Here is a 25,516-nt window from a genome sequence, read left to right as displayed (position 1 = left end):
AAAATAAAGCATTTCAGGCACACACACAGGCAACCAGTACCTAGGGAGGGTTCTTCCATTCTCATCTCCATAGATTTTTTTTTTAAGACTGTATGTTAAAGGGTTGCCTTCCAGTGGTGATTAGCAATGAACAGCATTTTAAGTGCATGGCTAACAAATACTATCTAGGAGAGCAGTTAATGAATGATCTTAGAGGATATTTTAGTGATGCTTTTGACTCAGTAGGGACAAGGTAAATGGGTGACCTTTTTCCTTAACAGGTATGAGGCACGTGAGATGCCATTCACAGCTGTTAGAATGACTTCAAATTTAAACCAGTAGCTCTCTAGAACACTGAAAAACCATTCAATCAATAAACTCAACGGAAAAACTCCTGCTGACATCAGTAGAAGCATGATCAAGCTCTGATACAAGATGACTCACAACAGAAGAATCCCCTGTTCTCCTCCCTTAAATCAGAGGATTTTAAAGAGGGACTTTGGTCAGCATAAAACCACGTGACACAACCACACTCCGGATTTGGACAGAAATGGACATATATCTGTGTGCAAACCCAGAAGTAGTCTGGGTGTTTTTTCATTGCTAACTAGCATTAAGAAACACTAGCATTTTAAGAAACACTGATTTCTACAAAGAGCACCAAAGGGGCAGAGAAGGAGAGTTTTAAATATTAAGATAAATTCCACCCAAAACAAGACAATCTCAGAAGGCTGGTCTGGTCAGCTTACATAACCCCCATTAATAGGTGGTTTGAAAACATGTTGATTCAATGGAAAGTATATAGTATAGTACGGTAGAACTTACTTTTTTTTTTTTTTTATACAGCTCAAATGCTTTATTAAGCTGTTTCCGATTCAGCTTGCAATTCCCCATTTTTTTATCTACCTCAGAAACCGTCAAAACAGTATCACAGCATTACGTTTCAAATTCTTTTCTAATAGAAGACATAGGGAAGACTTCGCTGTAAATACCAGTCCAAAAAATCCCCTGCCCCATTCAGAAAAAAATTAAGTTAATTCTCCACACCATGACATGTAAGTGATGCTGAGCAAGGAATTTCAGCTGGCAAGCTATCTTGCGACTGTAGTGAACTAAATGCTCCACAAAATAAGAGGTCTTCAAAATACCATGTTGTTGTCCAAAAAGCGGATTCATCACCCGGTGTGCAATAGGTCAATAACCACACTCTCAGGAGAGACATTGCTTATTTATTTTAGGGTTGCGCAAGCCCAGGTGTTCAGTGGTTTCCCACAAATCAAGCAACCAGCGGGACTTTTTGCGCTATATTTATACACAAAACTTGCAGAGTTTGCAATTTTCCAAGTCCGTCCTCTCTACGATGATTGGTTAGTAATTTACATATAATTATAATACTGCTCACACCATACTACTTCTACTACATGTGCTCAGGGGAAGGGTGTCTTCATCTGAGCAAGGGTCTTCTGGACCTATAGGCATGATTTTTAGTATTATAATAAGAGTAGTTCAGCTAAGGATACAAAGACCTTGAGTTTGCTTGCCAAGTTTGGCAATGTATCCTCTTCAAGGTCTTATGGCTCCTGGATGTCCTTGCTCAAAGGCAGCTATCTACTTGTTCTTTTGATTAGGGACACCTTTAGTTTTAACATATACAAAGAACATCTTTCTTGACCTAAACATAATATTGCTACATTGTTCTAAAAGCTTAACCTTCAACATTGTGAGGAAAGAAATGCACGATCTCTTGCTTAAAAATAAGGAAACAGTGAGACTCAAATATATACCCACGGCTGTGAAGTGTGCAAGTGATAGCACTAGAAGTGAGACACAGACTTTCTTTTTTTTTTGACATACCGCCATACTCTGCACGTAAAATCTTCATTTCCACCCTCTCATCTTTCACTTGTTTTGATATGTAGGGACAAGGAATATCTCTGGCAAGAGTTGGCTCTCTAGCTCAGGAGAAGTTATTTTTTTCTTTTGCACTCGGATAGCACCTGGCCTAGATCTATCGTACATGGAATTTAAACATAAACCTCTGAGCGCCGTGGCTCAGATTCCACAGGCCTGACCTTGCTGCCCAAATATATATTCTCAAACACAGCAAAGATACCTTGAAAAGCAGCTCCTGCAGACCTGCAGGAATCACTTCTCATACAGACCACAGGGGTCGTGCATACTATAGTTGTAAACAAATTATTTTCTTTTCAAATCTGAATTTTGTAAATTCAGTTTACAGGAAAGAAATGCAGAAATGTATTGTGTTTTCCTGTTTAGTTATCAGATTCCCACTGCCCCTGCACTAAAAGACCTCTTTTTTGCCTTGTTAACACCTGCCTCAAAACCCACTTTCTCTGTGCCTTCCCCCCGCCACCGATTCCTTACTGTACATGATCATGCAGTCTTTTGATGCAGACTAAGATTCTTCCCTTTATTGCAATGAGGCTCTTAATTTAAGCAATAGGAAAAAAAATATATCTGATTTTACAGTAGCTAAATAGATTAGCTTTTTCAGCAACCCAGAAAAAGAACTTTTTGGCTTCTCCCCAGCATTTTTTTTTGAAGGCGTGGTTTTAGTTTGTTTTTTAATCTCCAATCTGTTTTGTTGGGGAGTTGGGCCTGTCAGCTCAGCTCTCCAAGAGCCAAAACTAACAATATTTCCCCAAACAAAGGTTCATTCAAAGAATCAGATTATATGCATTGTGTGCCGGAGCAAAGAGGCAGGCAAGTGAAACAAAAACATTTCTACACTGAGTGAATGTGTGTAGGACTTGCGAGGAGGCCACGCTTTAGCATCTCACTGTTTGGACCTACAAAGTTAATCCCAGCTGCAGCCCTAGGATACTAATCCCAGACATAGCTCATTTTAAAAGCAAGCATTAGGGCAGCTCATTTTCTTGGTTACCTAGTTCACCCTCCCTATCTGAAATCCTCCTGCAGTAACGGACTCCAGGTTTGTGGAGAGATGTTGTATTGCCCACACTCTACAAACAACAGTAGGGAGCTTTGTGCTCAAGTTACATCAAACATTTTGAAACAACCAAACCCTCCCCACTGTTTGATTCATCTCCTTTTAAAAATAGTACTTCAGTCTTGAAGATAGGATATTCTTCCTCTATCATGAGCATTACATATTAAGAAGTGTTAGAAAAATAAAAAACAAAAATCAAAGTTATCCACTAGCAAATTGGAATTGCATCACCTGCCAAGTAACATGTTATCTAGACTGATTTCACCCAGGAGGGCTGAGGTGTGCACCTCCTGAAAAGGAACAGGAAAGTAAAAGATCAGTCATACACAAGAAGCAAACGTTCCTGCCCCAACAAACGCACTATAAACCTTATTTTATTTATTTTACGGATTGAACATTATTTTAAGTAAGTTTGGAAGTTTAACTTAATTTGCATAAGTGAAGGTTCGCAGTGTCTGGGCTCTTGCTCTGATACAGACCATATCTATGCTGGCAAATCACAAATGAGCCCGGTAAGTGTTGTGGCAGGCTGAGCGCTACCCTGGCTTATACCAGCAGACCTGTGCTCTGCCAAGGCAACGTACTGCAGCCGCCTCACAGAAAAGCAAGAGCTGAAAAACCCACGTTTTGAGAGTATTATCACATCTACACTGACAGCTTTTCATATCACCATTACGTCAATCAAGGAAAGGAGTTTTGCACTGGAGTTTCAGCCAAACAAGATGGCCAAGATTTGCTATACGAAGAGGAAGGCTTGCAGACAGCTGGGAAGGACCACTGGAGAAATGTTTTCAACAGAAGCAGGTTTCATGCAAGTTATGAACGGGTGAAAAGAGAGCTGGAACAGCACAGGGTGAAGGGGAACATAAAGAACAGTATAAATACCAACGAGACTTGGAGGCTATAGTGTCCTTCAGCCAGTGTCTATTTAAAGATTCAGAATATTTAGACAGTTTCTCATTTCCAGTCAGAAATCAGAGGATATTTCTAGAAATGTTCCTGCTTTTCAGACATTTGTCCAACATTGACTCACTTTACTACAGAAATGGAACAGCAAGAAAATAGAAAAAGCTTCATATGTCACTAATACTTCAGTCAAAAGGCCGAGAAATGCACCTCACCATCACCGTCTATCACTGCTAAGTCTTGAGCAAAACCTCTCCTTGATCCCTGCTGTACCTGTTTGCCCATCCACAAAAGTCATGTACTTTGTAACTTTATAAACATTAAAACTTTATAAAATGTCACATACTTCAACCGTCAAAAATCAAGACCTTCCCCAAAGAACTACTAGAGATTCCATCATGAAAAACGACACTGACATACAGAATTCACAAAATGCTTCGAGATGTAGGGTCAGAGGCAAGTACTACTGCGTTAATTTGTCCAAACCTGAAATACCAAGCTGGAGAGCAGCTGCCCACGGCCACAAAGTATGTCAGTGGCAAAGAGAAGACAGAACACCCGCCGATCATATCCCAGCCACATGCCCCATACTGGAAATGTTACCAGCAAGAGTCAGTTTTACCAAGGATTAGATTTACACATCTAAATTTACACATTCCCCAGCTCTTGGTGAATTTCACAGCATGACAGAGAATTTGTAAAAAAATTTTATATGCTCAGTATGAAAATGGTATAAAGGTAACACTAAGAACTAAGCTGACCTGCATCTGCACTATCATTTTATTTGGCATTGCTGTTTCTCAACTTGTCAATGAAAAAGAGAGAAGAAAGCAGTCTTAATTTTTCTTCCACTTGGCTAGATAATTCAAGACAACATAGAATCTGCTTTTATCTCTGTGGCAAAAGTTTTTTCTGTTTACAGATAAACATTAAAATATTCATATTTTCTAAACTATTTCTGTGGTCTGCTAGGAACACATCTGTTGGTCAGACATCAGCATCGATAAAAACATCAGGTCTCCTCAAACCTTCCTTTAGAAGAAAGCATCATTGTAAACATTGTCAATAATTTAAAATCTTACAATTAAGAGAGTTACAGAACTTTTGCAGTATTACAGGCTTACTGTTTAAAAAATAAACTCCAGAGGAAATCGTTCTGATTTTTGTTCATACAAACACTGCAACCCAAAGTTTCTACTCCAGTGTAAAAGACTAAGAGACACAATCTGTCATTTATTTTCCTGGCAGATTAGATGTAGACGTGGAAAGCATACAAAGCGAAGATTATCACAATTTCTAAGAATTCAGTTAAAAAAAATTTTCCTTTGAGGCAAGAACTAGTAGTTTAAGCATGGGCTTGAACTACACTGTATAAATTTATCACGTACTCTATACAGAGCAGTTCAAATCTCAGTTGGAAGTGAACGCCAATGCATGTTTAATATTGAATTAAACCCTACATAAAATTATGGTAGCATACACAATCACTACAAAAGGCAGGAAGCATCTGAATTTATATGTAGGTATCTTTGCACATTTCTTGTTATGAAAAACCTGGATTATAGGATCACAAGCACATCCTAAGCCTCCGTGTACAGAATAGATGGTACGCAGCACATCCGGAATATTTAGCGCTTTCATTGGTGGCCCCTCACACTGTTTGCTTTTCAGTGCTCATACCCCAATTTATAGACTATTACTTTATCTTAACAAATTCCTCACAAGCTTTTCTATGGTGCTTTCACCCTCATTTTGCAGGTGGGAAACTGAGGCATAGACTTATTAACATTCATTATCCGCTTCTCTGATCTGGCCAATGTAAGATGACATGTCTGCATTTCCTTGCAAAACTGCACCCAGTTCCCTTTCCTGATCTCTCACCATGCCAGATGGACCTCCAATGCTCTGACCGCCTCTAGAGTCACTCCTTCGACTAGCTGCTACCTCCAGTTTCTTAGAAAATTATAATCTCCCCAAGTTTAAAAACAGTTCTGCAGGACAAAGCCCTCCACTTGAACATGGGCCACCCCCTCACCAAATTTCAAGGCCCTGTTCTGATCCTCAGGGTAATACAATATTTAAAAAATGATCTGAACTTATTTATTTCCTTTTTTTTTTATTTATTTAAATATGGGCAATACATCTGGTTTCAGCTTTATTAGTGGAAGAGACTGAACCACTTTGAACAACTTCTCAGCCAAGAAACATGGGCTCAGACATGGGAAAGTTCAGATCAAACAGTTAAACAACCAAAAGCACAGGTACACAGTGGGGATTACTGGGCAATTTTAAAAACAGGAGGTGCTACCAGTGTTGTGGACAGTAACTGCTGGATAAGAGAGTGGAAAGTCAATTCCTTCTAATGTTTTCTGCAGTGTAGCTTAATGCCTCATGTTTTAAAGGACTCACCCTTGTAACAAAACGATCATGCTATCTCTGTATGTAAAGCAGTAAGCATGAAACCCACTCACAGAATGCTAGACAGCTGTTCTCCGCCTGCAAGCTGCAGGCCAAGTATTGAAGTCGATCTACCAGAGATGCAAAAATTCAAATTCAAATCCAACCCCCTCTCCAGTTCCCCTTCTCTCTGGTGCTAGGATTGCAAGGGTCATACTCTGGGCCAGCATGACCAGAAAATGAGGATCCAGCATCATTCACAAAGCTGTCAAAACTATTAACACGCTCAGCTTGAGAACTTTAATTTTGGGAACACATGCTCTATTCTTTGCCTGAAAGGACCAGAAGACAAACACCAGCTTTAACACACCTTGTGACTCTGTAATACGCAGTGGTGCACCAGTAACTAACACTGTGATCAGCAGCACTGAGGGCTGGGAGAGTTACCACATTTTCTTTGCTGCATCATCTTTACCAACAGTTTTCTTTTCAGCTCCCTCCCCGCTGCATGCTTCCCTTTTAGAAAACAGCCACCGCACTCAATGTGCCCCTTCTCCTCCCCATCACTTCCTCCTCTTCATCTCGCCTCCCTGCTGCTCAAACAAGGTTCATAAAATTTTGGTGAGGTAACAGAAACACGTATCTAACAATGTTGCAGGTGGTGTAACAGGGATATAATGATCAGTTAGTTCTACTGTGATCTTTTCTTACAAAATCTCTGCTAGGAGGTAGAGGAGCTTTCCTACTGCTCTCCACTGTTACGATGATGATGATCAGCACGTTGTATTGACAAACATATCAACAAATTCACATCAGATCAATACATTTGGTTTTCCTTGGTTTTGAAGTGTTTCTTGCCCTCTTTTGTGCATGGTGAAAAGTGTTTAGAAAAAGCTGCAATATAGAGGGAAGTGATCCTACTCGCTTGTTTCAGAGTCTTTTGAAATTTTTCACTTCTTCCTAAAACTTGATTTCTGTCACTGGTTTTTGCTCAAACTTCTCAGAATCAGAGTACTAATTACAAAGAGCTGTTTTCCAATACAGATGATCAGGAACTGACACAGCTGTCCAGTGCACCTTCCTTCTCATTTAAAAGAATGGCTGTTGGCAAGGACCCTCTTGCACAAAGAGCTGTGAACACGTCAGAATCCTTTTGAATGTTAAGGCCTTAGCCTTGATTAATACACTGATCAAGATGTGATGATCTGGGACCTCGTTTTAAGCACCTAAATTACGGTTCAAAGACTTTTCACACGCAGAGCTTCTGAAAAACCCAAACAAACCATATCAGTGTGGCAGATCAGCACAGCTCTCTGAGCAGCACACACGACAGGAACCCAGAGCTGTTTACCATGCTCAACAGGCAGAGAAACCCGAAACCGGCACTTCTGCCACAGAGGATAGTGTAACATTCTCTGCACGACATTACAAGCCTATAAATATACTGCAAGACTTCAGGGATCTTATTCTGAAAGCGACTTAAGTGTTTTAAAAAGAGATGCTCCCCCACCTCTCCCCTTGTGAAACAAAGCTTTCATACCAGCTGTCTGCAACCAATTCCCTGCAGCTTGAAAAACACCAGACTTACTACCAAATTCAGTTATTAAGGACTCAAGACTGCAACAACACATAGAGTTTATTCAACATTTACGTAAAAGCTGAACCAGAAACTACACAAAAGACAGAAGTAGACTAAAGGCACCGTTGTGTTATTACTTAAGGCTGCTGAAAGATCAAAAAAAAAATCCCATAGAAAGATAATGTAGGGAGAAAACCCCTTCCGGAGTTAACATAAAACAGACTGGAATGAGGAAAGAAAAAGGAGCTTAAAAAAAATTTAAAAATAAAAACACCTCTAAAAGGCCACGTGCACCTGACAGGAAAAGTCTCCACTTAGAGCTTTGCTGGATCTAGGTGCAAACAAATGCTTTAACAATACCTTCACCAAAACCAGCCCTTCAATTTGAGATGAACATCACACAGACCTGTGAAGCAGCAGTTCCTCCTGCTCCTGCTACAGGAACAGCCACATCTCAGAGCAGGCAGTGAAGCTCCCTGGGATCCACGAAAGACCACAGCCTCCTAAGAAGGTTGAACATTCAGAGAACAAATAGTGGAAAGCAGACCTTCACCTCTGGGTCACCAGCTCAAACAGAAGCTGTGGAAACTTGTCTGCAGCAGTGCAGGAAAGGCTGTGCAAGTGACCCTTCGTTAATTAACTGGGACATGGCGGGGAGCATACTAATGCTCATGACATACGACCCTCACCACGCTTTTCCCAGATGGCTCTCATTATCCATGTAGGATTGGACAGGTCAAGGGAGATGCCTGGTTCCCACACACAGATGGAGAGAAGATCAGCCCTGTCCTTAGGAAAGTGGCTCCAGTCATGCTGAAGAGTAGAGTTTTACTTTATAATGATGGTGGTTATGGTCATTATGCTCACCACCGCACAGGGCATTGATGAACGCTTCATAGGAGTTAACTTTATAAAGCAATATTTAATCTCATTATATGTGGTGAATATCAGAGAAAGACCTTGGGTTGACTGCAATATAACCTTTAAAAGTCATTCCTTTGCTCACAGTAACCACCATGCTCAAACATCTACCAGCAAAACCATTCAGAAATTCTCACATCATTCACCTGTGCACTAGGTAAAACACATAGCTGGACTGACCTAACCCTTTCCTTACAAAGGACACATTTTCAAGTGGACAGAGATGGTTTATGTCCCAAAGCAAGTGGTGACTTCCCCAGTAAAACACATGACAATATCAGCACTTCCCTGAATCTTACAATAAACAAAACGAAAAACCCCGTCACTAAGTGACCCTCACACAAGCCTCACCTTTGAATCATGTTTTGCCACATGCAAAATCACAATAAACCAGTCTCAACCCTCACTTTGTAGAGTCCCTTAGAATGCTCAGATGAAAGGTAAATAACATTTCTTACATGTTTATTGCTATAGAGAGAAGCAATCTCTAAACTTCCTATGATCTGTCTCCCCATTTTAAAAAGCCTGTTACATCCACACAGACTATAATCACCACATGCAGAGGTCAGACCCCAAGCCTACTAATGTGCTAATAAAAACTGCTAATAAAAATTTCAGGCTCCTTAATCTCCGCTAAGATTTTTACTGGGGATTTGAGTGTTCTACTTGTATGACTGGATACTGAAAACAGATGGGATCCATGCTGGGCTCCTAAACAACAGCCTTCACAGACCAAAACTTTATTAGAAACAGTAATGAATGGGCTTTTATAGCATATTTCTGTGCATCTACTTACAGTCTCTAAGTTTAGTTACGCTCTTCAGTAACATTTGCTGATTTGATGAGTGAAATCTAATCACATGGTTCCTATGAAGGGTTAACTATTTCACACAGCAAGAGGGACAGACCAGAACATATGGAATGCCTCTGGCTCCCATGCAGTTTGATTACAGATTACCCCTCCATCATAGGAGGAATGACTCAGATCACAGAGTCATTCAAGTCACAAACACTGGCTGGCTGCTTTCACAATACAGTGGAATACCCAGTACCTTCAGGCAGTCAGTTAGGGAAGGCAGCAGCACAGAATGAGGCTGGTATCACAGAAAGCAGCCATGCAGCAACATAAACTGGGTTTATCTGCAGCTTCCAGTGACCAAATGCCACTGACACATACTGTCCTGTGCTGCCCTGAAGAAAACACATTTCTGTACCAAGCAAAAACTATAAAATGAGAGCACTCTAAAGCTGTAATTTTTGTAAGGCAAAAGACAAATCTCTTTTTTAGAAGAAAGAAAGGTTAGCAAACAGTGAAAGTGCTGCCTGGAATTTCTTCACAGCTGATACTAAAACACTGTCTAACTCATTCTAGTACTTGGCACCAGACATCACCTGCTTTAGCAAGAGCTGTAAGAGCACCCATACAGGCTGGGCCAAAGGTCCAGCTTTCCCAGCAGTCCATCTCCAGCAGTGGACACAAGCAGGTGCTCAGGGAAGAGTGAGAACAGGACAAGCATGCTTGTATGACACTCCCTCCAGCCCCCAACCACCAGCCTCCTCCAGCCCCTCTCAACTGTAAAAGAAAATTATATTAACTATTCTGTTAACTTACTCCCTAAAAGTGACTTGGAAGAACTACATTGTTTCTCCTTTTACTGTGTTTATGGACACCTTTCCCCCCCCCCCCCCCCCCCCATACCCAGGTGAGTTGAATATGTGCATTGATTTGGCAGGTCTCTGCTTTGAAAAGAGAGGGATAATGACATTTTTAATAGAGAAAAGCCACTATGGTGGCTACTGCACCAACTCGGATGCCCCAGCTTTTGGATAGATTGCTTCAGGCTCTCAGCTATTTTGCAATCTCTGCTTTCTATTTTCAACAGGTTTTAGGTGTCAAACATGGCTGCTAATTACCTGAAATAAGTGCAGTTTCCTCCTTGAGGATATCTGTATCTTTGATTGAGTCGATTCTCTCATCCCACCACTAGGTTCATTTGAAATAAGCTGCCAATACGCAAATACTTACCTGGCTCTGAAGCAGATCTAAGTATTTCACAACCATATCCAAATCCTTTGACTTAGTCTTTTTCTAAAAGTTCCATATCCTCAAACCCAGACAGTCATTATTGTGTGTGTTCCTAGGTCGCTAACCTGTTTGCCCCACTACAACCCCTCCTCTCAATGTTCTTTCTCAAAAGCTGTGTTAGAAAGAGCAAAAGCAAGTAGATCGTTCCCTTTCACAGCTTCATACTTTCCCACATCTGGCATACCACTACCATATTTTCTACCCAAGTTCTCTCAACCTCCATCCTGTCAGGGACAGATGTTTACCAAGCAAACAGAAAGCTGGACTAAGCTGAAGTATCTGTGCAGATATGTATACAGGGAAACATTTATACCTTCTTTGGACACTGTACAGAATGCGCTAACATGAGAAGCATGACGTGTGTAACATCCAGACCTGTACGTGCTGCTAATAGACAAGCAAATGACAGAGCCCATTCCTGAATCCACGGCACAGCTTAGCAGAACCAAGACTTCGTTGTGTTGCCTCTCACTCAAATACTGCAAGTTCTTCTGATGCAGGCAGTTGTCACTGTAAATATTATTAGCAGAGCTTGACTTGCCATGGATAAGCTTGTTCACACAGTCACAGCTTCTGTACAAACATTCAGAAATTCATCAGAATGAGCAGAGACCAACCATCCTAGAAAATAACAAGTTATATCATTCTTTGCTCTGGGAAATGTGGCAGCAGATAATAACCATATCCACTGATTGGCAGATCAGGAATGCAACAAGATCTTCCACTGGCCTCTTCCTGTTTGGCACTTCTTCTCTAACAGCTGCCAGGCCCACAGTCCAGGTATTTCCTTTTTACCTTTTTTTTAAATTTTCCTTTTTATATGCATGCCTTTCTTTTTTTACCTTGTTGATTACTTTTGCCTCTGACACTGCAAAGTAATAGTTTTCAGTAACTAACACAGGCTACATCAAGTGTCATACCACAGCACCAAAAGCAAAAGTCTGCATAACAAGAAGATAATGAAGAGCAGTCATGGACTTCAACGAAAAATCACAAAGAACTGAGAAGCTCTTCCACAATTCATGCTCCATTTGGTCCCTGTCCCTTTGGGAATGGTGTCAATAGTGAAGACAAACAGTGAATAGATTTAACAGCAGCCTACAAACTGCATGCAAGATGCAGCGAGAAGGATTTAGCAGAGTAGCCTGTAACAGCTCACATGTATATTCACATGAATGTACAGTTACTAGATAGTAACTAAATGCAGTGGGCCCAAGTTATTTTTAGGTCTATTGTGAAACCCCAACGTCACTTCATTCCAGCTGCTCCAAAGATACAACACCACCATCACACAGGCCTGGACTCTGTATCATCACTCCCGGTCTGATGGTCTGAGTCTAACCCTTGCCCTGCCCTAGAATTTTGCTGCCAAGGCAACAAAGCCCCTGGCACAGCGAGGACAATGTGGGCAAGAAGAGTGTTTTGGACAACCAGTTCATGTGGGCTGGGAAGTGGTCTGGCTGTTGGATAGAGAAGTCGTTGCATTCGCTGCAGCCCTGCTAGAGGTCTCACAGCCGGGCTGGCCAAGGTCACTTCAGTTCATGTGTCCTTGAACTGCTGCAGGCAGAGCACCCATTACTATGGGACCTTGAGGGAAGGGAGGATAAACAAAGTGGCAGAGAGAAATGGAGACAAGAATTTTCAGAACATCCCATGCTAGAGAGTTCTGAAAACAACGAACTTGACAGATCTCAGAAGCAAAAGCATCCTTCATCCCTCTGCAACGTTTTCTTGGATCTTGTTATGCAGACATATCACTTAAAAAGAGGACTAAACAGGCTTCACTGTTAGAAGGACCAGTGAAAAGAAAAGGCCTCATCCTGTTTATGTATGCTTCTGCGGGTCTGTTCTAAGCAGCAGTACAAGATGCAACACAAACTCTTCAGGACAGAACAGTCTTGTACACCTCTTGTACCCAGCCTGGTGGGACACAGCCCCAGGATCAACTTCCCACAGCTATTCCAACGGCAGGAAGGCTCTGGTGTTCACACAAGCTCTCGACACGGTTACTCTGAAGCATCCAAATAAGCAGGACTCTTAGAAGAATACAGGGTAGATATGGCATAGGAGGCAAGCAGTGCAGAGGACCACATGTATACCATGCAGAGGGTTCGGACCAGGGCAGACTTGCAAGCTGCCACCTTCCCCCCAGATCTGCAAGACTCAAGTATAAAGAATGCAGCTGCTGTCTCACTTCCAAAACTAGTAACTTCTTTCTCAAGGGCAAACCTATTACACAAGAGCAAGGCTATGTGGATCTTCTCCTTACACCCTCGGTCACCCTTAACGCTCAACTCTTCAATTCTTGTTCTTATTCACAAGCCAACCCTAGTACAAGTAAACCCCACCTAACACCAGCAAAGACAAGACCACCCTTCCATCTCACAACTGAGCTGGAAGAAGCCTTTTCATGTTCATGCAGAAACAAAGCTGTAGCAAGCATCAGATCCCTGCACTTGTGTAAGGACAGCTCTCTACGGACTAAAGAGGTAGATCTCTCGAGCTTTCTTCCTTTGCTCCTTCAGCTGAATGCAGCCTCAGCTCTTCTATTTCTGCTCTAACTGTCCCACAAAAATTCTGTCCTCTGTTTCCCAAATCACTGAGAGAACGCATAGAGAAATATTGTTAATCTGCAATTAAAGAGAAGCATAAGCAGCAACACATGTGTACTTTACCCATAAAGATAGCCTCTGCTTGATCTGGTGTGGTATAAATAAGCAATAAAGATACCTCTGGAAATCTCCCACTATATTAAAAAAAAAATATTTATCTCTGTATGTAGCAAGACATTTCCATATAAAAAATTCAAGAAAAGGCATTAAATATAGCAAAAAGGACTGCATCCACTGCTTCCCTGCAATACACCATCAGCTAAACTAGAAACAGAGATGAGAAAGCCTCTAACTGCACTACTGTTGTAGATAACACTGTGCTGTGAGCACAAAACCAAGGATCAAAAAGCTGTCTAGCAAGTCATTAAAATTTAACAAGTCATTAAAATCATTCTGCGATTTTCAGAAAAAGTGTTCAATTCATTAAGCAGCATGCTTAGCTACTTAAACAATCAAACCCTTTTCCTAGCATCACGGTACATCACAAAATGTATCGTGTCAAAGGGGTTATCTGTAGGTCAGCAGTGGCCTGGCCAAAACACACCTATCGCTAATTAATCAGAACCTGCTATGTGATAATCCAAGCGGTGGCCTGCAGGCCCTTCCCATCTGGCCTGTCATCTTTCATTTTGTCTCAAAGGAGACAAAGCAGCTCCGAGAATCACTCCTAACACCCTGGGCTTTGTACCTCTGATGCACCTTCCAAGTGGCCGTGGTCCAGATAACTGACCAAGGGTCGGAATTTTGGATTTAACTGTGCCTTGGGCCTAGATGGCTTCCTACAGTCCTCTCCAATCCCGATTTCTGTCATCCATCTGACGGCACAGCTGGACAGCCCAACTTTAAAAATACTACTGTTTCACAAAGGTAACTGTTGCTGAGCTTGCTCTTAAGTAGCACCCAGAGTCTGAATACCTTAAGGCACAAACTGATATCTACTTAAGAGAGGGAATGGCAATTACCCTGCAGCCAACTGTTCACACTGCCACAGAATGGCCGAGGTGTCAGGCTCTCCTTTAACACTCGCTCCTCAGAGGCACTAAGCCTGTAAGAGACCTGTAAGAGATCGCCACATGTATGAGAATGACAGTAAAATATCCCCACAGGAGTTTGAGTAGACAAACATCTGCTCAATGCAACACTACATTTAACACAGTAAGGCAGAGTCCAGCAGCTGCAGCACATCAAGCCAAGGGAGGGAAGCAGACAAGGAGCCCTCATCATTCCTGCTTGCAGAGCAAAGACGGTTCCCTAACAGGCAGGGTCCTTCAGCAAACAGGAGCAGCACATTTGCCTTCTGAACAGATCTCTTTTGCAGAAAGAGGTCATGCCTCGCACGGCAACTAAGCGTCTGATAGCTCAGGGAAGCTGACACCATTTAGACTTCCAAGCCCAACAAAACCAACTCTCCACAGGTGAAAAATCCAAATTCCTCTAAGAATAACAGCAGCTCCCGTTGTTCTAAAAGCAGGAGGGTTTTCTAGATTCTCCAGAAGGCCACCATCAGAACAGACTCGGGAATCCAGAGCTGATGCACCAGGTATTCAAGGCTTCCTTGGCTACAGCACGAGGGGAGCGATGATGCCTCTCAGAACCACAACTACCAGTCACCACAGGCAGCAGGCACTTTTCACAGGCAGTTCAGTTTGGTGAACGCCAAAGGCAGCAGACAGCAGAACACTGCCTTCCAGAAGTATTATGATTACCATTAAAATACCAGCCTGGTTTTATTACCCTGTAATTTGCATCTGTAGGGTTCTTCACCCTTACAACAGGCCAGTAGCTTTTCTAACAGAGGTGTCAGTAAACAGCACATCACCTTCCTCTTCCCCTCCTAAATCTTTATTCCATTTTTTTCCTTTATTATTTAAGTTTGCAGCTGAAGTGTCATCTTTGATATGGCTTCCTTTTAGACTCCTATGTTCGCTCACTTCTAAACTTCATGCCTTTGTTTCCCCCTTTCAAAAAGGGCAATACACACATCTGGGTCTCTGAAGTATTGAGGCTGTTTTGGTCATTTTTAGAAGGGAGAAAGGGAGGAAAAAGCAGTTAACTGATTTATCTAAGATCAACAAGCCAAGAAACTAAGGGCTAGCGAAAAGCTTTGTGCTTGTGTCACAAAGTAAATAAGCTGTGGCAAACACACACTAGAACATTTCCGATGGCAATTACTGCTTTACTTACAAAGAGATGTCTATATTAATTATATTATGAATGGCACCAAGACAGCATGGTTTACATTCAAAACAAACAATCAAAAATGACCTTCCAACCCCCATTTGAGCAAACAAACAAAAAAATATTTTGGAAAGACCATGTTTAGAATTTCTATTCTAGTAGTAAAACTATTAGAAGCAATTTCTGGAAAACCTAGCTTTTCCTAACCCCATTTTTCAAGTCTTCCTGCTTCAGAAACTGTGACAATAGTGTAATTCTAGCTTGCACTAAAAACAATCAGATTCAGGTTTTTCCATCACTGTCTGAAACACAAAGAACCAACTCTATTTTCTTTGGAGGCAACTGAAACAAGTACTTTTCCTAATCATCTTCATAATTGTTTTATAGACATGTTAAAGGTTTCCTTCCCAGAATGAAAGGAAAATTGTATGAAAGCTGTAAAATATTTCTATAGCCATCAAAGAGTTTAGAAAGCTTGTCTTTTTCCTCAGAAGTAGCTTAGAAGTTTTGTCTTTAAAGAAACTGCTTGTGCCAGTGACGTTAAAGTATCAAAGGACAGATGAGGAAAACTGTAAATGCAATTAATTTCTGCATACAAAGGAAAGGAAGTAGCAAGCATATAGTCTGAAGTCTGTTAATTAAAAATGAAATACCAGATTAAACCCAAACTGGTCCAAGTTCCTAAACTGATAAGGTTTTTTTGCTGCTGTTGTTTTGTTTTAAAAAGGCAAACCTTTCTCTCTAACAGCAAAAGGAAGCAAGGCAGTATTAGAACAGTCAAAGCAGGAACCCCAACTCCCCTGCCCCCACTTTACTGTACGATCATCCGCGACTTCCATCCCTGGGTCCATCCAGCTCACTCTCTCCCTTTATCAGGCACACCCTCATGAAGTGCTTCCTATCTAACTCTCCCATCACAGATCAAAGCATGGGGAAGAAATGCTGGACTTCTCTGACTCCAGCCACACCTTCAATCATCTACCCTTATTTTCCATATCATATTCCCTCTCATACCTATTTCTCCTCCCCTGAACAGCACTACACCGGCATCCTCTTTTCTCCCCAACTCATCATCATCCATTCACCTTTATCCTTTTTATCAGATCTCCGGTAAGTACCACTCCAATCTCTTTTCTTCTCCACAATGTCCCTATCACACTCGGAGACTTCCCTTCCCTTGCTGCCATTCTGTTCAACCCTGCTGCTGAACATTTATTTCCTCACTCACAGGGAGTTTGTAACCCGGACTCAAACCCGCCCAGTCAGCTGAAAGGTTATTTGTTTGACTTGAACTTCACAGTATCTTTTTTTTTTTTTTTCTTCCTTCCTGTTTCCATCCCTGTGACCTCCTCTATCAACACCATCCAGCCCAGGTGGCTTTATCTTGGCCCTTCTAATTCATTCAATGCATTCGTCAAAGATCTTCTTAATTTTATTGCAAATCTCAGTGAGCTTCCAGCCTCACTCCTTGCCCTCTCAACTCTTCCTTCTTTGCAACAGATCTCTGAGTTACTACAGGGAAAATTCCACTCACATAACAACTTTGAGAGTTCACTCTCTACTTCAAGCCTGTCAACTTCTGTGCAAATTTAAAATGCCTGTCTGACATCTCAGAAATGCACAGCCATCAGCTCAATATGGCTACAAAGCTCCTTTTATTCCTCCCCACCACTTTCCAGCTTGCTGCATCACTAGATACCCCTTTGTTTGATTAAGACTAATCATAGCTTAAGGACACACAGAGAGATAAGCAGCTGCTCAAGTGACTGTATATCAACTCTGCCTTCCAAAAGAATGGCAATTTTTTTTCCCCTGCATGGGAGAGTAACAAACAAGAATGATTCAGTGACCTACTAAAGGAGCAAGTGGGAAAACATGAGTAAAGCTAAGACCTGAATTTCGGGTTTCTTGGCTTTAATTCCTCTTGCCACTCAGCAGAAAGAAATTAGAACGGGTAAGGGGGAGACAACTGGAAATCAATGTGTTAATTTCTGTTGCCATCAAACTCTAGTTCACTCAAAGCACATCATAATCACGCAACACAAAATCTTCACTAGAAGTAATTTCAAATTTCACAGTTCAGACGAGCTTTTTTCAGACCACGCAAAAGTTATTGAGAACTGGCAATCTGAGGACAAACTAGCTCCCTCTTCCCTATTTCAGCAATCCATCAAAAATTATGGTTATGAAATCCATGCTGTATTTAAGCCAGAAAATAACATCTGTTTACTGTGTGAAAACACAAGACAAGAGAACTACAACAAAACATGTAGATTAAATAGTAAATCAGAGGATGATACCAACGATGTGCTTTTTATATGAAAAATGTGACTATTGGGCAGCACACCTCTGTAGTAACACCCTACACAGTCAGGTCCACAGAAATCACTAAAATCTTGTGACCTGCAGAGCCACCAAAATAGCCAGGAGCAGAACAAAAAAAATTGTTCCTGTATCTAAGTCTGGCTACAGAATTTGTATTTTCTTCGTGTAAGAAAGTATGTGTAGCCCTGAAGACACCAAAACCTTAACTTCAACCAAGGCCTCTTCACACTACCGCCATTAAATGTTTACTCTGGCAAAAGAAATTCATCTTTGAAACAAGAACAGCTCAGCAACCTTTTTGCAAACCTTTCTGAGGTTCAAGGTTGTCAAGGTGGAATTTAAAAGAGCGTCTTATATAGAGCTTAAAAGCTTGTGACTGTATCAAGCATTTGACATAAGCAGGGTAAGAGGCTCAGTAACAATGTTCTGATTCATATTGCACTCTGAATATAGCATCCTTGCTTTGAAACGACCCGTAACCATGAGCACTTGTAACACAGCAACTCTGCTCAAATTAGGCTTAATTCATAGGATGAATATAGGTGTTTTTATCAGAGTAGTTCCTACAAGCAGCATATAAAATATGTAACTAAATTGGGGAAGTTTTTAATCTCAAACCTACTATCACCATTGCTAAGAACTTCCCGAAACACATACTGCATTATCAAAGAATATGTGGCAAAGGTGCTTTGGAAACAAGCTGATCCCTAATGTCACTCCACTGATGAAGGGAACATTTTTGGCTTACATCTACATGAAGTCAAGGGGTCATATTGCTAGAGGAGAGAGATCTAGAAATGACCTGGCAAGCTTTTCGCACGGTAGTCTTCATAAGAGTTCCCAGACCCCACTCCCCTGTTCTGTGCAACTTTAACAAGCAGGATCCAGAAGGTTTTAGACAAGTATCTGATGCCAATGTTAACACTCTTACCTAAAGTGCAATGCCTGGCATGTTCCTTAAGCTCATATTAGAAGGTGAAAGAACTCTGAGGCTACTTAACGATAAATGAGCCCACAAAGGCATCTTCACCTACTCTATAATACCCTACCACTAAGTAAGATGGACATCAACTGACATACTAATACGTAACAGAAGTTTAAAAAGAACACCACCCAACTGAGTGCGAGCAGTATCTTTAATAACTCCCAAAATAAAGTTCGTGCTTTGTTTACATGCTGTTCACGACCACACACAACTGACTAGCCCATTCTCTCAACTGCAGAGATCGTCTCCCCAGCACTGCACAAAAGGGAACCTTCATAAAGACAATTAATGACTTACATGGTCCTAGAGCCTCATCAACCTCTTATTTCTTTAGAGGGCATGGATAAGACACACTGGGTGAGTACTAACTGAAGTCTGCACCGCCACTTATCCATTTTACACCTAGAGAAAATAACTAAAGAATCGACTTAAATCTACATTTTCCAGGAGTAATACATTTTATTTCCTACTCCCTGCAATGATTACATTAGTCATTCCAGCATGATTTACCTCTCTACCACCTCCACATCAAAACTCTGAAGATAACCAAGCACAATACCACTGATTCCTACCGCATCTTTTTCAGAGCTCCACATGCAGAGTTTAGAATGTGCAGATCTGCACTTCCAAATGCGTATTTCAGGTTTTGAGCATCAAACAAACTATACATCGCTGTTCCCAAAGCAGAGCTTTCCACACGGAAGTTCAACGTCCCCATATTCCAGCCTGTTAGGGAAATAAATGGTTTACAGTGTCCTTTCGTAAAGCATAATTTTCACTTCACATAAGCCTTCAGTCTGCACTCTACAAGGAGCTGAACATTATTCTTCTGCTGAAGACAAGAGCTCTCCAAAATGAAGAGAAAAAATTCTGTCCCAATCTCAGAAAAAAACTTGATGATATGCTGCAGTCACAACATTTCAGAATACAGTTCAATTTTGCGAAGTTACTTTTGGGTAATGTAATTATTTGGATAATTGCAAAGTTATTAAAGGGCTTTACTAAATTAAATATCAAAATTACGTATCATTTGACTTAATTCTGCTTAATAACAGTTGTAGGGCATATAACCATTAGCATCGTTTCTCATCAGAATGAGCATGAAAGATCATTTTCATTTCAGAAAGCACTTTTTTTAAAATCTTTTTGCCTTTAAAGTGTCCTGCCTGCCATAAGGTCAATTATAGGTACCTACACACATCAAGATCTGCAAGGTCACACTGTTTTAAAGGGCTGAGATGAAGGGGCTAAAAGAGGAAAACCAGGCTTCTTTTACCTTTGTCAGTGTCGTACAGTTCCCGCAATCAATGTCATAAGAAAAACGGGTGACATTTAGATAAAGTACAGCCTGCGTGATACCTGTTGTAAACCCTAGTGTTTATAAGTAACTTATTGATTTAGAAGATTGTTTTAATCTCCTAACTGTACAGGGGAGTATGCTATGGTCATATTTTCCCCTGTGAAATGGCTCATCTGAAATGAGGATTTTCAGCCTGCGCAACTGGATACGTGACTGCAACAGCTCTGATGAAAATTAAAATCAGGTTAGCTTGTACTGCTCAAAGGCAGGAGGGAATTACTTCCCTCGTGTTCAGAAATAGCTTTTTTTATCATAAAAAAATCTGACAGCAAACAGTGCAAAGCAATATTAAAAAAAGATTTACAGTACAATTAAAGGAGCCCAGGCTACACTGTGCATCCTAACGTGAACGTGATTCAGCATAAATTTGGTCGCCTTCAGACATAAACCACCCTCAGTAATGACCTAGGTAATCTAGAAAAACTTTGCTTTCTAGCTCATTGGTAAAGGTAATGGATACCACCCAGTTTAGCCCTTCTTCTTAAAACTTTAAACACTGAAATACTAGCAATGGGTGTCAAGTGTAAATAAATATTACACACAGAGCTCTGTTACAGCAACTTCCTTGTTTTTGTATTTAACATAGCTGCATTACCCCAGCTCTAGAAACATGATGAGTTAGCTCATGCCCCTCATTGCTGGTTCTGCAACAGCCACAAAGCAAAACTGACACTTCACCTTTTGTTTTGCAGTTTTTGGTGTTGGCTTCCACGCCCCCAGTTCTTTTCTAGAGTGAATGTCTATCCAGCAAAGGCAGTACGACAAATGTAAACACAGAATCTGCGTTTCACCCGCGCGAGATCAGACAGACAATAATGGGAAAGATACAGCTGAGGCAACAGCAATGAAAACATCCCCATAAGCCAACCAAGTTCAAATCAAACTTGAAGCACAAAAGGCAGTTGCTGTTTACCCCAGTATCGTGTGTTCCATGAGGAGGACATGGACAGAGAGATCACTTCTAAGGTAGAAAGGGTCGAGCTACCTGCTTAATCAATCATTTATTAAATGACGATGACTCCTCATTTCATCACCCCAAATCAGACTTTCCAAAATTATTTTAATCCTTTTTAGACCCAAGTTCACAACCGCTTTGTTTGGCAGATTTTAAAAATTTATCACAAAGCCATCGAGTAAGCAGGCTGAATCTGGGCAGGATGCTGCAACTAAGGAAACCTTAAGGTATCCAAGTACAGAAGTATCAAGAACATGCTTTTCTTTGGTAGCCTTTAAGAAGGTATTTTCTGCACCCTGCATCATACTACCACCAACCAGCAGGATAAAATTATTTCTGCTGAAATAGATCTGGTGCTCAATTTATGCATCTACATCAGACTTCGGTATTGTCAAAATAGTATCACAGAATTATTCCTTTGCATTACATGTGATCCTCAGTTTCAAAATCCCAAGGATACACTGGTGGAAGAACAACATAAAATAAAGCTGATGGAGGCTGATGAGAAGATACACATCTAGTTCTGTCCCTCGCAATAATTGTGCTTCCTTTGCATGTTCCTCTCAGCTTGTACAATAAAGGCAGACTAGTTAATCTTTAGTTAAGTTTTACATTTTTATTTCTTTTGTAAATGCAAATAATTTATGTCTACTGTTGTATGCACCTTATCTAAGATTCGCCCTCCTGCAGTAACTAATAACTTGCTTGGTAAAAATTATCAAAATTAGAAGATTACTCGCTAACTGTACAGAACGGATAGTTCTATTGTTTCCTCTTCATTAAGCAATACTTAAATAGAGGAATTTGGGGTGGGTAAAGCTAATTTTCTTCTAGCAAGCTAATATGGATCCTATAAATGAAAGTAAGTATTTCTGTTGATATGCTCAGAGGCATTTTCCATCGTTCCTTTTAATCAACTTCCAAAATACGCTCCACAGAGAACATCAGATTGGATCCAATTTCTGCTATATCACATGGAACAAAAGACTCGAGCAGGCATACATCTTTTCAAAACACTTGTATTCCATAGCTCTGCCTCCATTTTGGAGGACAGACAAAGGGGATAAATGTGAATATAATGCTTTATTTAAATAGATGAAAAGCAAAACTGAAGTCTGAGCAAAAGGTGCAGCCAAACCCAGGAAGTGCTACTACCAGCTGCAAGCACCGGAACAAAGGAAACAATGACAGATCCCGCTTTCTTGGATTTGTTATAAAAATAAGATTTAGGAAAAAAAAAAAAAAAAATGGCCGGTTTTCACACAGACCGGGGCACAAACGTTTACTTTGCCCTTTAAGGATTTCTCCCGAGACTCTTCAGCACCAGATGTTTCCACCAACTTCAAGCCTGACCGTGAGATGCTGAGCATTTTCTAGTGCCACGAAGAGCCTGCAGAGGCGGCGCGCACTCCCACGCGGGAGACGGGATCCCACCTCCCTCACCCCCCCAATCCAACCTCCTCTCCTCGCCTCCCGGCCTCGGTGAAAACGCTGTGACAACCTCTCTGCCCTCACCCCAAACCACTCGCCGCGAGGGCTGGGGCGACGCTTTGCCGCCGCGGTCTCAGGCCTACGGAAAGTGCCCGCAAGGACCCCAAAGTTCATTGAAAACAAAAGCGACACGAACACCCACGCGTGGGGGGGGGTATCACCGGCGAAAGGCGACCCTCGGCTGCCCCCGCACCCCCGGGGGAGCCCCGGTCCCGGAGCCCCCACCCCCCCCTCAGGCCTCGCCCTCCCCCGCCCCTCACCGCGCCCTCGGGTCCCCGGCCCGGTCCCCCGCCCCCGCCGACGCCCAGCCGGGGCTTTCCCCGCGGCCGTGACTCAGCCCGGGGCCCCTCCGCACCACCCCCGGCCCCCCAGGGCGGCGGCCGGTACCTGTAGGCCAGGGACATGCACTCGAAGAGCTTCGTGAGGGAGGCGTCGATGCTGAGGCGTCCCCCGGCGCCGCCGCCGCCGCGGGCCGCCCCGAACTGGTAGGTCTGGCAGGTCTGCTCGTTGACCGTGTCGAAGTCGTAGCCCTTCTTGGGCGGGTGCTCGCTGTGAGGCGACGAGACCATGAAGTGGCCCGAGTGGATGATCTGGGGGCCCGGGGGCTGCCCCCGCCGCGGCCCGCACCGCCGCCCTCCGCCCGGCGAGGCGCCTCCATCGTCCGTGTCCGACGAGTCCTCGTCAGGCTCCGTGCGAGGGGGCAGCGGCCCCGCCGCCCCGAGGAGCCGCGCCGGCCGCATGAACACGTCGGCGGCCATGGCCCCGCTGCCGCCAGCCGCCGGCCGAGCCCGCCGCCCGCTCTGCGCCGCCACCGCCCCGCTCCGCCCCGGGCCGGCCCCCGCCGCGCCGCGCCGCCCCGCTTAAAGGAGCCGGAGCGCCCCCGCCGCCCCTCCCCCGCGGCCTGCGCCCTCCCCGCTCCCGCCTCAGCCGCCTCCCTCAGCGGCGGCGGCGGGCCCGGGCCGCCGGCTCCCGTCCCTCCAAAAAGGGCCCCTCCCGCCACGGCCGCCGTCCCTCAGCGCCCCCTGAGGCAGCGTCCCCTCAGGGAGAGCCCCAGGCCCCCACCCCCCAGCCCCAAGGCCAGGGGCAAACACCCCCGAGGGCCTTTTCCCTCAGTGAAAGCTGCAGCCCGCCATCGCCTTGGAGGCCGCTTTCCCTCGCCCCGCTGCCCTTTCGTGGAGAGCTCCTTCAGAGGAAAGGGCAGGGCCCTCCCGCCTCCTCCCACACAGCCAGAACCAGACAGCTCTTGGCCATAAGTGACACCCACCATGTTCTACCCTTCCTCTTACACCACTGCTGATCATGAAATAACCTGCGGAGCCGCCGGCCGCCTTGCGTCACCAAGAAAGATGGTGGCATCGCTGCCACAAGGCCCCGGTCTCACACTACTGCTGTCCTGTCCCCAATTCCCCCACAGTGGTTTAAATGATCTGGCATGGCGCTTCCACCCAACAGGACAATGTCGTAGGGTGTGAGGTGACGCGTGGGGAAGCCTCGACCAAAAATGCATAACCACCTCCAGCCTTAAGCGTGAGAAGAGGCCTAGGGAGGCTGTGGTCACTTGAACAGAACCATCACACAGAGCTAACTACGTGTCTTTGGTAATATGCTTCCTCAGAAAAACACCCCTGAACTTAAGGGACTCTTAAGAACATGAGAAGATGCAGAGGACAGCCCAGAACTGGCTGAAGAATGTTGATGAGAGCGACTGTGCTAGAAATAGTTCATGGATTTAAACCATCTTTAATACAGTAAATTGCTTATTATTTTCCAGGAGAAGTCTGCAAGAAGGCAGGGCAGCTACAGAAGTAGCTGGAGACATGCAACAGGCAGGCTGCAAACACGGCTGGAGAGATCAGCCTGCAATCACTGAGAAAAGCCCGGGACACAGCTTCTACTGCCAGCCTGGTGGCTCACGCCTAACCCACGGACCTGCTCAGTGCCATGTGTAAAGTAAGCACAGTTGTTCCAGGGGAAATAAAGATTCAATTTCATCCTTCTCAAAAGCATAAAGGAAGCAATGGATCCTGTAGGTTAACATGAAAGCATAGCAATAGGGCCAGCAGATATATTAGTCTGGGGAGAGAACAGCAGCTTACAGCACAAAAATCTGTATGTATATATAAAGTCAAGAGAAAAGATCTCTAGCTTGCCCTGTAGAGCAAACCTCCATCACCAGGAGAGCAATTGTATTCTAGGTGGCATACTCCAAAGCATTTATACTAAACTGCTTATATTCTCTCAGTTCTAAGATCCCATGCTTAAAAACCCCAGGCTCTTCTACATAGTCAGAAGGAAGAAAAAAAAAAAACCAAACATTAAATTGCCACATGCTACTTTTTGTGCTTTATAAAATCAGAAATAAAATCAAGGGAAACTCAAGAGATGGATATAGCAAGTCTCAGGCACAGAAGGCATTCCTGCAATATCACAGTTATACCCTTGCAGTGATCTAATATTCTCCATTAGAGAGCAGGAAATCAAGATGGATCACTGCATTTAGGGGAGGAGGAGTGGTAGGTCAAATACTTCCCCACACATGAAAGTAGCAGTAAGGCATGGTCATGTCATGCAAGGGCTGTTACAAATCTTTAAAAATCAAGACTAGCATTCAGCTCTTAGCATCACATATAACTAAAACTCTCAAGAAAAGGTCACAGTCATATTTAGCTTCAAAGGTGGTTATTGCTACCTTACATTAACATTGGGTTTAAAAAAAGAAAAAAAAACCCAACAAAAAAAGCAATGCCATCTGCCAGCAAAGCATTCTGATT

General features: G+C 43.0%; 1 protein-coding gene across 3 annotated transcripts in view; it reads right to left on the bottom strand.

Moving 5' to 3' along the window:
* Positions 1-23,503, bottom strand: part of MLXIP (MLX interacting protein) — a 53,904-nt gene extending 30,401 nt beyond the window's left edge. For 2 of the 3 annotated variants that reach the window (XR_012631265.1, XM_074886846.1), the window contains exon 1: positions 23,133-23,497. Coding sequence is in view for 2 of the 3 variants with exons in the window: in XM_074886846.1 (XP_074742947.1) it covers positions 23,133-23,485 (353 nt within the window). In the remaining variant the exon portion in view is untranslated. Of the gene's footprint in view, positions 1-23,132 lie in introns of all 3 variants that reach the window. The other variant, XM_074886845.1, reaches the window with a different exon arrangement.
* Positions 23,504-25,516: the final 2,013 nt, after the last annotated feature.

This window comes from Strix uralensis, chromosome 17 (genome assembly GCF_047716275.1).
Source record: "Strix uralensis isolate ZFMK-TIS-50842 chromosome 17, bStrUra1, whole genome shotgun sequence".
Taxonomy (NCBI): domain Eukaryota; kingdom Metazoa; phylum Chordata; class Aves; order Strigiformes; family Strigidae; genus Strix; species Strix uralensis.
This window is presented reverse-complemented; position numbering and strand designations above follow the sequence as displayed.